Source organism: Giraffa tippelskirchi, chromosome 1, assembly GCF_054371585.1.
Source record: "Giraffa tippelskirchi isolate mGirTip1 chromosome 1, T2T-mGirTip1v1.2.pri, whole genome shotgun sequence".
NCBI lineage: Eukaryota > Metazoa > Chordata > Mammalia > Artiodactyla > Giraffidae > Giraffa > Giraffa tippelskirchi.
In genome coordinates, this window is record NC_137275.1 from 205,582,750 (window position 1) to 205,595,574 (window position 12,825).

General features: G+C 51.0%; 1 protein-coding gene across 1 annotated transcript; it reads left to right on the forward strand.

Moving 5' to 3' along the window:
- The first annotated feature begins 1,786 nt into the window (after window positions 1–1,786).
- LOC145539195 (NUT family member 2D-like) lies at window positions 1,787–10,344 on the forward strand. The gene is made up of 8 exons (XM_081572802.1): window positions 1,787–1,912; window positions 3,844–4,558; window positions 5,520–5,648; window positions 6,706–6,878; window positions 7,305–7,600; window positions 8,770–8,886; window positions 9,376–9,988; window positions 10,137–10,344. The coding sequence occupies exons 1-8, from the start codon at window positions 1,891–1,893 to the stop codon at window positions 10,151–10,153; spliced, it is 2,082 nt and encodes a 693-aa protein (XP_081428928.1). The 5' UTR covers window positions 1,787–1,890; the 3' UTR covers window positions 10,154–10,344.
- The last annotated feature ends 2,481 nt before the right edge of the window (window positions 10,345–12,825 follow it).

Consider the following 12,825-nt stretch of genomic DNA (forward strand, 5'->3'; position numbering starts at 1 on the left):
GCACGTCCATTTCGTGGGTAATGGATTTTTAACATCTAGAAAAACCAGTGCTCTGGGATATTTAGTCCTTTCAACACAAGGAAAGAGAAGATTTTTTGCCTTCTCATTCCTTACTTCTGTCCTTAGTCCTACTAAGCCTAAACTTTCAATGCTATGTGATGGCTCTTCCAAATCCATTTCATCCAGAGTCTGCAGATTTTATGTGTTTGCAATTGTATTTTGTGTTGGACCCAAGATGCACACTCCAGTCTCTCTACGCCCAGTTCTCTTTCTCATAGTGTGAACTGTAGTCGCTCAGTCGTGTCCGACTCTTTGTGACCCCATGGACTGTGCCTGCCAGGCTCCTCTGTCCAGGAATTCTCTAGGCAAGAATACTGGAGTGGATTGCTATTTCCTTCTCCAGGCGATCTTCCCGACCCTGGGATCGAACCTGAGTCTCATGCATTGCAGGCAGATTCTTTACTGTCTGAGTCACAAGGGAAGCCCCTCTTTCTCATAGGAATGAGTAACAAATAATAGCTTACTATGTTACACTTTTTTGGTAGTGTTGCCAGATGAAATACAGGTTTCCAGGTAAATGCAAATATCAGATAATGAGGAAAATGATTTGCATAAAACTATATCCAAAATATTGCATGGGGCAGAGCTAGACTGAAAACTAATTTGTTGTTTATGCAAAATTCAAAAATCAAATTCATTTAGGCATTTGTTATTTTTATTTGCTTGATCTGGCCATCCTATCTTTTCAGGTAATTTGAAATTTAAGAGACTGTAGAAATTCTTGTTCTAGGAATTAATTCTAGAAACAGAGGAGCTGTAATACCAGTACAAACACAATCATTGAAACTATACTTGGATACATTGGAACATATGTGAATTTTCAACCAGAAAAAAAAGCTGGAGACATTTTAAAAAATGAATATCAATTACATTCGTTTTTAGTTGCAAAACACATCTCTGGAAATATTTTAATGAAACAGATAACTCTGGTTTTCTCTGGGAAAGAAGATTGAATTGAAGCGGGGAAAGAGGTGGAAGTAGGACTTGTCACTGCATATTCCATTTCTCAGAATTTGATTTTGAACCATGAGAAGGTATTACTTGTTTATAGAGTATTATACTAAAGTCGTTTAAAAGATAAAAAACTAAATAGTCAACAACAATGTAATGCTATAAGGAACACAGTGAATTCTGGTCTTAGACATGTGGGCTCCATGATGGTTTTTGGATAGATGAGCGTTTTCCAGCAAGAAGGATCATTAGTCAGGAAAGTCCTGCTGGATGTTGGTTGGGGCACAAGGACTGCTTCCTTAGGAATGATGTACATACAACAACCAAACACCCTGCATCTGATGAGACAATCCTAATTTCAAACTCTCAGCTCCATGTGGCCATTAATACCCAAGGGTTTATAAGACTAAAAGTTCTTCTGAACTTGTTCTGAAAGTCTAGTCTCTGTTGAAGTAAGTCAAGACCCAGTTAGGAAGCAGGGTGAGCTGAGTGACGCAAAACTAGGCTGATGGATAAAGAAGTGAAATAAAGGGAAGATCAAGTCCAACCTTGGTGCTGTGAAACTGAGAAACAATTGATAAATTGCCTAAAGAGGCAGACACCAACTGTGTCACCACTATGTAAGGTGGAAGGAACTTCCGGTTCTCGCCTTCCTGCCAGAGCCGTTCATGGAATGTCTGCTCACCCCACCCAGCTCTACCTGCCCTCTGCCCCTCCCCCGCTGCAGAATGTTTCAGTTCCACATTCTACTGTTTGAATTCAAACATTTCCCTCCTTTACTTGGATGCTGAGCATCTGCTGGAGCAGGTCACTCTCTGCGTCTTGGTCTTGACTTTTCTCATTGAGGCTACCAGGCAGCAGTGGTCCGTGCCCAGGCCTATGGGAACGGCTTCAGAAGGAGGTAAGCCTGTAGGCTGGGGTTGTGGTTCTCAGAGACCCTGCCATTTCTCAGACCTTTGAGTCCACATGTGACAGTTCACTGTGGGCACATGGTTGAACTGAAGTTGAGGAAGGAGAGAGCACTGGCCCCATAAGGACATCTGGGGAGACCGAAGAGCCTGAAGAAACCTGAGACTGCACCGGGGAGGCGGGTTCCTTGGAAGTGGATCAAGGGAAATGGCCCTGGGTATGGAGAAGGGATGGCAGCAGGCAGGATTGATTATTTCTAGATGGAAGATAAGCCGCTTTGAAACGTGTGTGTAGGAAGTGTGGGTGATCTCCTGGTGGTGACACAGGAAGGGTCATGGGGAGGACCTAGCCCCGTATTGTGTTTCTTAGGTACCCAAAGCTTGCCCCCACCCCGTGTCTTCCTGAGGGGTTTGGACCGGGACATACTGTATCTAGTTGGGCCGTGGGGAGAGATAGTCTTAGTAGAAAGCTATTCAATGGGACTATGTGTGGTCACACCGGCAGTCAAGTGTCCTCTCTGAGAGCTAGGCAGGAAGTTACTCTAACTGCTGCAGTCCAGACCTCTTCCACTCCTTCCAGCTCACAGCTCACGTCTCAGTTCAGGTAACAGTTGCCTTGGCTTTGACAGGGATGGGCATCCATGTAACTGCAACCAAGACAGGCCTCAGTTTCCCGAGATGTCCTCAACTGTTCTTCCTTTTGTGGAAAAGCAGTTCTTCAGACCTACTTCAACTTGTCCAATATCTCATGGTGGAACTTTGGCATATCTTGAGATGAAGAGTTTCTTTATTTTTCACGTCACTCCTTTGTGGACAGGGAACAGATGTGGAGGGTGGTTAGTTCTGGTGGAATGTCAGTGAAAGCTGCTTTCTTCTTTAAAGGGGGTAAGGAGTGTAGCCCAGAAGCAGGCAGACGATCTTCTCTGTTATGAGTCAAAGTCCTATGACACCTGTTCTGATTAATTAGGTGCACATGGTATGTACCTTGTTCTCCTGAACAGGGATGTGTTCCAGACAACTTTATCACAATGGCACCTGCATCATGCCTGCTTCTCAGTTTGTCTTCACTCTCTGTTATTGGGAACTCAAAGGGGAAGGACCCCAGACAGTCTATACTCCCACAACCAATGTAACATGACCCTTCCCTGGCCCTTGTCTAATCCTCTGCAGCCATTCACGGCTGTGAAATAACAGGATTTCAGGGACAGATGCCCACTTCTCAGCCTCCTCACAGTTCCTACGAAAGACTCCTAGAGTGATGGCATGACTCTGGGCACTGGGCAGGGGATGGTATAACCCGGCTCATATTAACTGTCTGCTGCAGAGGTTCTCATGTGCATGCCGAGCCAGTGTGTTATGGGTTTGTATCAGAAATCCATTCGAGTGATATTTTCCATTATTTTTGTTTTTGTTTTTGTGAGGCTTGAAAAGAGTGAGAGGATTTATGCTGAGCACCAGGAAAAGGAAGACTGAGATGGAGGTGGGGCCCTAATATTTTAAACAATGCCTGTCCACAAAGGGTCTTTGGGTGCCTAGAACTTACCTTGGAGAAGGTCCCCACCAGCTAGTGTAGCTGCTGAGGGGCGTTTCTCACAGACCAGATATCCACCCAGTCTGGGAGACAGCCTGTGAGCTTTGGGTGTCAGGGAGTGCCTGAGGGAGACTCCCTGAGTCTGCACTTGCTGAGGAGATTTCTTCTTGGCGGACAGGGCTCAGGGACCTTGGTGGCTAGGAGTGAGGTCCCCAGTGGAATAATTCTCACCCAGAGATCAGATAGTGAAAATCATTAGAAGATATGTGCATGCTGCACACACTGTCCAGATGTCCTCATCTGTGGAGATTTACATTCTGATTCTCTCCAGAGAGCCTCAGTCCCGGTTGCCCGTTCTCCTCCTCCATTCAAATCTTTCTTTTGTCTCAACAGCATCTCCAGCACTGGGAATGGATGTGAACTTGACCCCTGGTGCCTCCTTGCCTCCTTTCATGACAGTGCCCTTTCCTCCACCCATTCCTGGCCCGCCACACCGGGCACCCTGGGAGCAACACCTGCCACCTTCCATGCCCCCGTCATTCCCTCCTGGCGGCACCCAGCTGCTGCCAGCTTTCTCCAGGACACCTTTGGCGTCCAATGCTGGCCATGGCCCAAGTGCTCCCGGGGCTTGCAACATCATTGTCCAAGTCAGGTCGGAAGGAAGGCCAATGGAGCACCCCCAGACTCAGCCCTTTGTCCTTACTCAGGCTCCCCTCAACTGGAGCATTCCAGGGCCCCTCAGAGGGAGTACTGCATGTCCTGTCCCCCTATTCTTAACAACTCCTGCGAGAGAGACCCCTGTGACTGTCCCAGCTGTTAGAGTAGCTCAGTCTGGCAAGGGAAACTGGACCCCAGGCTTTCCACCTCAAGCTCCACTACCAGCTGCCCAGCTGGCCCCCATCATTCCCCAAGTGAACTTGGGGCCACAGTCACATGGCACTTCCAGGGAGGGCGGCCTGGCCACTAACCAGTCCAAGGCCTCGCAGGATGACTCCTGTAGCCCCAAGAGCGTGTATGAGAACTTCCGACGTTGGCAACGCTTCAAGTCTCTGGCCCGGAGACACCTTCCCCAGAGTCCTGATGCTGAAGCTCTTTCCTGCTTTCTCATGTGAGTGAACAGCCAGGGGGTCATGAGGTTATCAGAGCTTTTGAATAAAAAGGAACTGGGGGTGGATGCTCAGATTAGGTTTCTAGGGATACCAGGAAGAAAGTCTGAGGGTGATGTCCCTGCTGTGAGAAGGCACATTTTGGTCCTACACATCACCATGCAAGTTCCTGACATCCTTTCAGTATCTTATCTCAGTTACCTCACCGCCTTGTGAGTACAGCCAACTTGACCTTCCATGATCCTCATGGTGATACTGATGAAGACTTGTAACCAGAGAGGGTTGTGGTGTGAGGTGAGGAGTCACAGCTGGGATGCTGCACTCCTTTATGGTGCCATCTCTTTTCACACAGGACTTGAGTGTCCATGGTCAAGGGATGTCCCTTCAGAAAGGAGAGGGAGTGCAAGGTCCAGGATACAGCTCTATGCATGCCTCAAGAACAAGAACCTCCTTGTTCTGGAGAATTCTTAGAACTGGGTGCTGCTGGAGCTCACAGGGCGTGGGCTCTCTCCTCCTAGACCTGGGAGACTGGCAGGCATTTCCCTCCCAAACCTCACTTCCTTGTAAAAAAAAAAGGCGGGGGGGGGGGCGGCAATTGTATGTAACTCAGAGAACTTTGCAGAAGACCTTTGGACTAATCTATGAAGTGTTAGCAGCCTGCCTGGCATGTGCCGTGCCTCACTGATGATAGGGATTTTTATAGTGAAAAGCCAATCTTGCAGAGGAAGGAGCCCTCTCAAGGCTCTTTGTCCTAGCCTTAGCCTGGGAATGGATGGTCATCCTCCAGTGAGTGTGAGGCGGTGATGGCAGTAGTGGGAAGGCTTGTCCTTGGTCTCCCAGGTCTGCCTCTTGCCCTCCTGATGCTCAGTCATGCTATCTTGGGTTATGTGGTCCAAGTTGCTGGGTGGAATCCGATGGGTGGGGACTGGGCTGGACTCTGAGACAGACCCTGATGGCTTACAGCCCAGTGCTTCGGTCCCTGGCTCGCCTGAAGCCCACCATGACGCTGGAGGAGGGACTGTCGCGGGCTGTGCAGGAATGGCAGCGCACAAGCAACTTTGACCGGATGATCTACTATGAGATGGCCAGAAAGTGAGTCCGTGTCCTGGGCCCTAGAGCTGTGTGATGGGTAAGAGGGGTGGGTGAGGGCTGGAGCCCAGGTCAGGGTCTGGCTGTGGGCGTGCTCATCAGGCAGGGTAAAGGAAGAGGGCTGTCACCCAACACAGGGCCCCCACAGCCTAGATGCCCTACTCCCCTCCAGAAGCCCCTCCTTCACCTTGAGAGCATGAGTCTTCAGTCCTTCCACCACCAGGACCTCTGACCTCCCCTCATGGTGACCTACCTTTGGCTTGACATGAAGGTCTCAGGATGGGATGGTGTAAAGCTTTGAGCCCAGTAGGGGTCCAACCCCAACCATAGGGGCTGTGCTGGGGCATGCTCTCCACCCACCAGCCGGCTGCTTCCTTAGTGGTCGGTGGCTGGCAGCCACTGACATAGAATTTGGGACTCCCTCTTCTCATGCAAAGTGGCTGGAGTGGGTACCCTGACCTCCCTGAAGAGGCTAGGGAAGACAGGATGTCGTCAGCCCAAGCGTCTCTGGCCGTTCCAGTATTTTCTCCATGGCAATCCTTTTAGTTTAAACAGAATAGAACCAAACAAACAAACATCTCTCAGAGGAAAGGAAAGCCTCTCCTCTAAGCTTTGCAGCCAAATTCTCCAACCTTTCCTGGGCCCTGTCTCCAGTCTTATGTTCCAGGACTCTCAGTCCCTGTCCAGGGTTCTGGATTCAGCAAGGACCGCTTTGGGAACATGTGCCTGATTCAGCCTCTGGCCATCAGCAATTCATGTGGTTCTGGACAGGAATGGGGGCATGAGGAGGGTCCCCTGTGGGTCTGCCTGTGTCCCGAGGGCCTGGTTCAATTCAGCAGCCTCGGTCTATGCTCTTGAGTGCCCTCCAAGTGCTGGTGGGGCAGGAAGAGTCCAGACCTTGAGTCAGTTCTAGGAGAGCCCCCTGCTGGGAATAGTACCTCCCAGGGCCTTGTCCACCCCAAGACACACCCTCTCCCAGCCCCTCATTCTCCGTTGCCTTTGTTGGGCTCCAAAGCCCAGACCTTTTTCTCAGTGTGCCGTATGCCTCCATCACTCCTAGGTTCATGGAATTTGAGGCAGAGGAGGTGATGCAGATTCAGAAGTTACAGTGGATGCAGGGGGTGCAAGGCCTGCCTCCTCCAGTCCCACTGAAGCTGGCTCCTCAGGGGTCCTCAGCCCCGAAAGTGTGCCCTCAGCCAGGCACCCGTGTTCCCACCGGAGTTCAAAGCAAAGGTAACATGGGCCAAGGGGTGACGACTGACCCCGTGTGGATCCTTTTCCTTTCAGAAGGTCATCTGGTCTTTCAACCAGAACAGCCAGTGAGGCAGGGTCTCAGTTGTCCTTTGTCACTACAGGGTATTATCTCCATCAGTTTAATAACTCCTCTTCCACCTCCCTGTCAAAAGACCCCACACGAAGTCTGCTGAAGAAGTGGGCTTGTTGGGGATACCCTGAACAATCAAGGTTCCACATTCCTCATGGGACTCTCTTAGATGGCCCCCTCCCCCTCCCACTGTCCATGAGGCTTTGGGTGGTGCTAACCTGCCCACACCTAAGTCACTGACCCCCAAACACTGCCCTCACCAGCGCGTGCCCAGTGGTCTGGAGGTGGACACAGAAGCCCCTCACCTTCCTTCCTTCTTTCCTGCTCTGCCTCAGCCAATGCTCCCCGGAAGGCCGGCTCCCGAGCCCATCCCACCCGCTCGCAACGACACAGATCCCGGCGGCACTCAGGGACCAAGGCACCCAAGGAGATTCCCCCTGAGGCTGTGAGAGAGTATGTGGACATCATGGAGGCACTGGTGGGGCCCGTCCACTCGGCCACGGGCAAGTCAGATGTAGAATGTGGAGAGGATGGAAGTGAGCTGAGGCAGGAAGAGGACGGGACCTATGCAGACCCGGATCTCCTGAGCTACATTGACAAGCTGTGTTCCCAGGAAGACTTCGTCACCAAGGTGGGCTGGGCATGGAGCCTGGGGTCTACAAGATTCCAAGGCATGGGACTCTCAGCACCCAAGATCTGGGTTCTGCCCAGGCCAACGGGACTGAAGCTCTGTTCCTTGAGCTGTGTGTTTGTGTGCTTTGTGTGTGTGTCCATATGTGTGTGGAGTGTGTGTATGCACATGTATGAGTGTTCATATTCATGTCTGTCTGTGTGTGTGCCTTTGTGTGTCTGTGTACATACATGTTATATGTGCTTTTTATTGGAGTATAATTGCTTTACAATGTTCTGTCAGTTTCTGCTATACAACACGTGAATCCTGGATACGTATATACCCTTCCCCCGCTGTTCTTGAGCATCCATCCCACCCCTGCTTTCCACCCTTCTGAGTCATCACAGAGCACCAAGCTGAGCTCCCTGTGCTACGCACCAGCTTCCCATTAGCTACGTATTTTACACATACTGTACATATATGTCAAGGCCCCTCTCAATTCATCCCACCCTTCCCTTTCCCTACTATGTCTGCAAGGCCATTCTTTACATCTGCACCTCTGTTCCTGTGTTGCTAACAGACTCATCAGGATGATTTTTCTAGATTCCATATATATATAGAGAGAGATATACACACACACATATATGACAATTTTTTCTCTTTCTACTTAATTCACTGTGTATGAGAGGCTATAGGTTCATCCGCATATCTACAACTGACTCACATTCATTCCTTTTTATGGCTAAGAAATATTTCACTGTATATATGTACTGCATTTTCTTTATCCATATATCTGTTGATGAACATCTAGGTTGCTTCCATTCCTGGCTATTGTAAATAGTGCTACAGTGAATGTTGGGGCACCTGTGTCTTGTGGAGAACAGTATGGCAGTTCCTTTAAAAACTAAATATAGAACTACCATATGACCCAGAAACCCCACTACTGGGCATATACTCTTTATATGTACTTTTTTGTACCTGTATGTGTATGAGCATATTTCTGTGTGTGTGCGTGTGTGTGTGTGTGTGAGAGAGAGAGAGAGAGAGAGAGAGAACCATGACAATTTAAAACATCCCATCTTGTGAAGGAGAACAGGAGTGTGTCTCTACTTTTCACTTTCCTCTAGGTCTTCTTGGCTCCCAGGCCATTCCTGGCTAAGGATGCTCACAGCCTTTTCCTTCTGTTCCAGGTAGAGGCAGTCATTCACCCTCGATTCCTGGCAGACTTGCTTTCGCCAGAACCACAACTGGATCCCTTAGTGCTAGCTGAGGAGCTGGAGCAGGAGGAAGGTCTCACCCCTGAGGAGGTGAGCAGGGGAGGGAGGGATACCTATGGAGCCTATGGATGGGGACCCCATGTGACCCATGGGAGCCAGGGGAGGGACGGACCCCAGGTAGAACAGGGGAGACAAGGGTGTCCCAGGTAAACCAGAGCATGGGAGACCCTGGTGAGCAAGGGAGGCATAGAACGTGAGCGGGAGGCTTCCACGGCTCTGTCCATCCCTCCCCTGCCTGGGACATCTGGCCTGGCGGAGAGCCCGCTCTGGGGTAGGTGCAGTGCTGGGTGACAGGAGGGAGAGGATAGGGAGCTGGGGCGGGTGATGGGGGAGGAAAGGACACAAAGCTGGGAACAAGGTGCAGGAGGCCAGCAGGAACACCTCGGTGTCTATATTTGGATCTGAGTCTCAGGGTCGCCCCTCCTCTCCACCCTACCCAGGGCCATGTCCCGCTGCCCAGTGCTCCTCCTCTCACATGTGGGTGTGCAGAGCAGTCACTGCCCTCTTCTCTCCTACCAGCTGGTGCAGAAACGACTTCTGGCCTTGAAGGAAGACAAGGGAGTGCGGGCACCCAGCAGTCAAAGTGTACCCCGAGTGGACTCAGGTCCTTCTGAGTCCGACGCCAGCAGAGATGCCCAGAGCCATGACCAAGGCCCCCAGCTAGGGATCAGTCATGAAGCCTGCCCACCAGAGGTTGATTTCGAGGCTGTTCACAAGTTGAGCCAAGCAAACGCTGGCCTGTCCAGGGCCAAAGACCTTGTTCCCTCTCCAGGACGGCAGGAATTGCCTCCATTCCAGCCAGGACCACCCTCCCCTCCCCAGGGTCAGAGGTACACTGGCCCTCAGCCAGGACCCACGGACACCTCAGTTCTCAGAACGGCCTCTCCAATTCTGGGGGCCCAAGGGCCCAGGGACCAGTCGAGCGAGGATGGGGAGGAGCTCCCCAGCCTGGCTTTCCTCTTGACCTTGCAGCACACCCTGCTGCCCTGGGGGCTGTCCCAGAGTCCTGTCCCTGCCTCAGGCCAGGCCCTCTCCTCTGAACGAATAGGCCTCAGCCCAACTCCCTTGGCCGCTGCCAAGTCTAGGAAGCGGGCTCTGTGCGGAAGCCCAGCTGCTGCTGAAATGCTGCTCAGCCCAGGGGCTGGCCTCGGGGTCTCTGAGAGGGCAGCCTTGGCTCTGGGACTGGTTTGCCCCTCACAGCCGAAAAAGAGAAAGTGTGACCGTTTGTAACAGGGAGGAAGAGGAAGCAGCTCTGCAGCCAGTAGGGAACAGCGGGCCAGCCCCTAGGGGAGCCTAGGGCTCCTCAGCTCATGGGTGATCCTGGCTGCTGTTGGGGGAAGGCACTCCAGGGCAGGGAGGGGACTGGAGTTGTGGGAGGTTCAAGAGGTGGGGGAGGTGGGGGAGGTGGGTCTGGGTGGGCGTGGATGGCAGTAAGATCTTTGGAGAGATATATGTAAAAATGTGAATAAATGTAGTTTTGTTGGGAAATGCTCTTGGGTCACTGTCATCTTACTCGTGTCTGCTCTGTTCCACAGAGAGGGGTCCTGACAGGAAGGAAGAATGAGGGAGGTCACAGGTGCTGTGGGCCTCCAGGTGGCCAAGTCTTGCCTCCACACAGACAAGGACTCCTCAGGCGACTCCTGGGAGCTCTCAGCTCTCATCCTCCACAGGGACCCCCTCATCATCCCCTTCTTTAAAGCCAGCTTGGCTCGAGACCTTGGGGACATCTGTACCGTCATCTGCCTCCCTGGACCATTTAGGGGTGGAGAGCTGCTGTCCTGCCCTCAGCCCTCTGGACACTAAGCAGTTTCCAGGATGGAGCCTGGAGACAGCTTTTGTCTTTAGGGAGCTTCTCTCTACTTCCCGAAGCAGCCAGATGAAGGGGCTGGGCTGATCCTCTCCTCTTCCAGGGTTTCCTGTCTGGTGGCCTGACCAGAGAGGAAGAATCTCAGCCACAGGGTCTGGATTGTCTGCCTCTCTGCCTGGTTGGAGGGTGAGCATCCTCTAGTCTCAGTGGATTATTGCTATGTGGAAAGTGGTGAAGACAGCTACCTCTTAGTCCCAGTGAGGATGAAACAGGGGAAATGGGTGAGAGGAAATTCATGGGGTGCCCACTAAAGGTGTGTATAAGGAAAATGACAGTTGGGCCCCTTTGTGGAATTTATGGGAATTTTGTGCAGGAGTGTCTTGTTCAAGGGAGGGAGGGGACTCATCTTGCTGTGGCTATGGGGACTGACCTTAGGGGCCCAGGGTTCTGCAAAGACATCCCGCAACTACTGTCCCTTCCCTTCCCATCCATGGATGGACAATTGTGTGTATTGGGATCGACACTGATCCATATCCACACATGAGACAGTTCCTCCTAACAACATATGAACAAGTTTCACAAGAGCAGCTCACCCAGCGGGGACAGCAGGGAGAGCTGTGTCTGTGTTCCCAACCTGGGTGGGAGCTGGGATCCATGCTGAGGAGTGTGGAGGCTTCCATCACCCTCTGTGGGTGCTGGCAGAGACCTCACTGGTCAGGCCAGAGGAACTGTCCCTCTCTAAGGGTGAGATGAGCAGACAGTGAAGGGCAGGAGCTGAGCGGGGAGCAGCCCCCTGCTGTTCCCCAGAACTGCTTCATCCCTCTTATAACTTGCTTAGTCCCTGTCATAGGTTGTGCTGGCCCAGCTCCCATCCACCCTCAGATGCTCTGATCCTTTGTAGACCCACCCTGGACCTCACCCCTACTTCCATCCTGGCCAATGCCTCTTCTCCAGGTTCTGAGTTCTGGAGTTCCTTTCCTTGACCAGGTGGTGATGGCAGAGACTCCCTGAGCTTGGGTGTAGTCACAGAAGTGTCTGGGCCGCAGAACCTTTGGAAGGAATCTTGAGACTCCCAGGAAGGAGGATAGTGTGGAAGGCTTAAAGTGTGTCTAGAGATTTAAGAGACTTGGCTATAGTCACAGGAATGTCTGGGAATGTACTAGTCCAGCAAAACATTTCAGGAGTATCTGGAGCCACAGGAAAAATAGGAAAAATAGCAGGCGAGTCCGGAGTACAGGAATCTGGGTGGAGTTTCCTAGAGTTTGGAGGGTGCAGTTGACCTGTAAGAGAGGTCTGCAAGACTTCATCATTTTGAAACCCTACAGAAGAATCTGTTTCCTTTTCTGGCTTCTGGAGGCTACCTGCATTCCTTGAAATTAGTTCCTTCTTCCATCTTCAAAGTGCATCACTGTACTCTGCTTCTCTCATCACATGGTCTCTCCATCTCTGACTCTGCGTCCCTCCAATAAGGCTTTTGTGTTTATATCTAGTCCACTCAGAAAATTGATGATAATCTCTTCATCTCAACATTTTGTAAGTAGTCCTACCTGCATAGTGCCTTTAGCCATACAAGGTATAGCTGAGCAACCATTTGAAGAAGAGATCATGGATGTGGCTCATTAATTTAATCAGTCTTCTCAACAGAGGCCAAGAATAGAGAGGGATGAACCAGCAGAGACTTTATTGCCACCTTGAACTAAAGGGGACAGAGAAAGCCACTGCGAAATGAAAATATCTCCTGCCACGTTAATCAACAAGAAATGTCACAGCCATCAGTAATTTCTAGCCTCCAAAAGTGAATGAGAGCTCCCAAAATTGGGATCCAGTGATGCTGCCCCCTCCACCCCACCCTATGGTGATTTCTGATGAGCTGGGGGAATGCAAGAAGCAAGGTGAACAAGGAAACAGGATTGGCCCCAGATAGCTGAGGTGTGGTGGTGATCAAAACCATCCCCAAGAAAAGGCAAAATGGCGAAATGGTTGTCTGAGGAGGCCTTATAAATATCTGAGAAAAGAAGAGAAGTGAAAGGCAAAGGAGAAAAGGAAAGATATACCCATCTGAATGCAAAGTTCCAAAGAATAGCAAGAAGAGATAAGAAAGTCTTCCTAAGTGAACAGTGCAAAGCAGTAGAGCAAAACAGTAGAATGGGAAAGACCAGAGG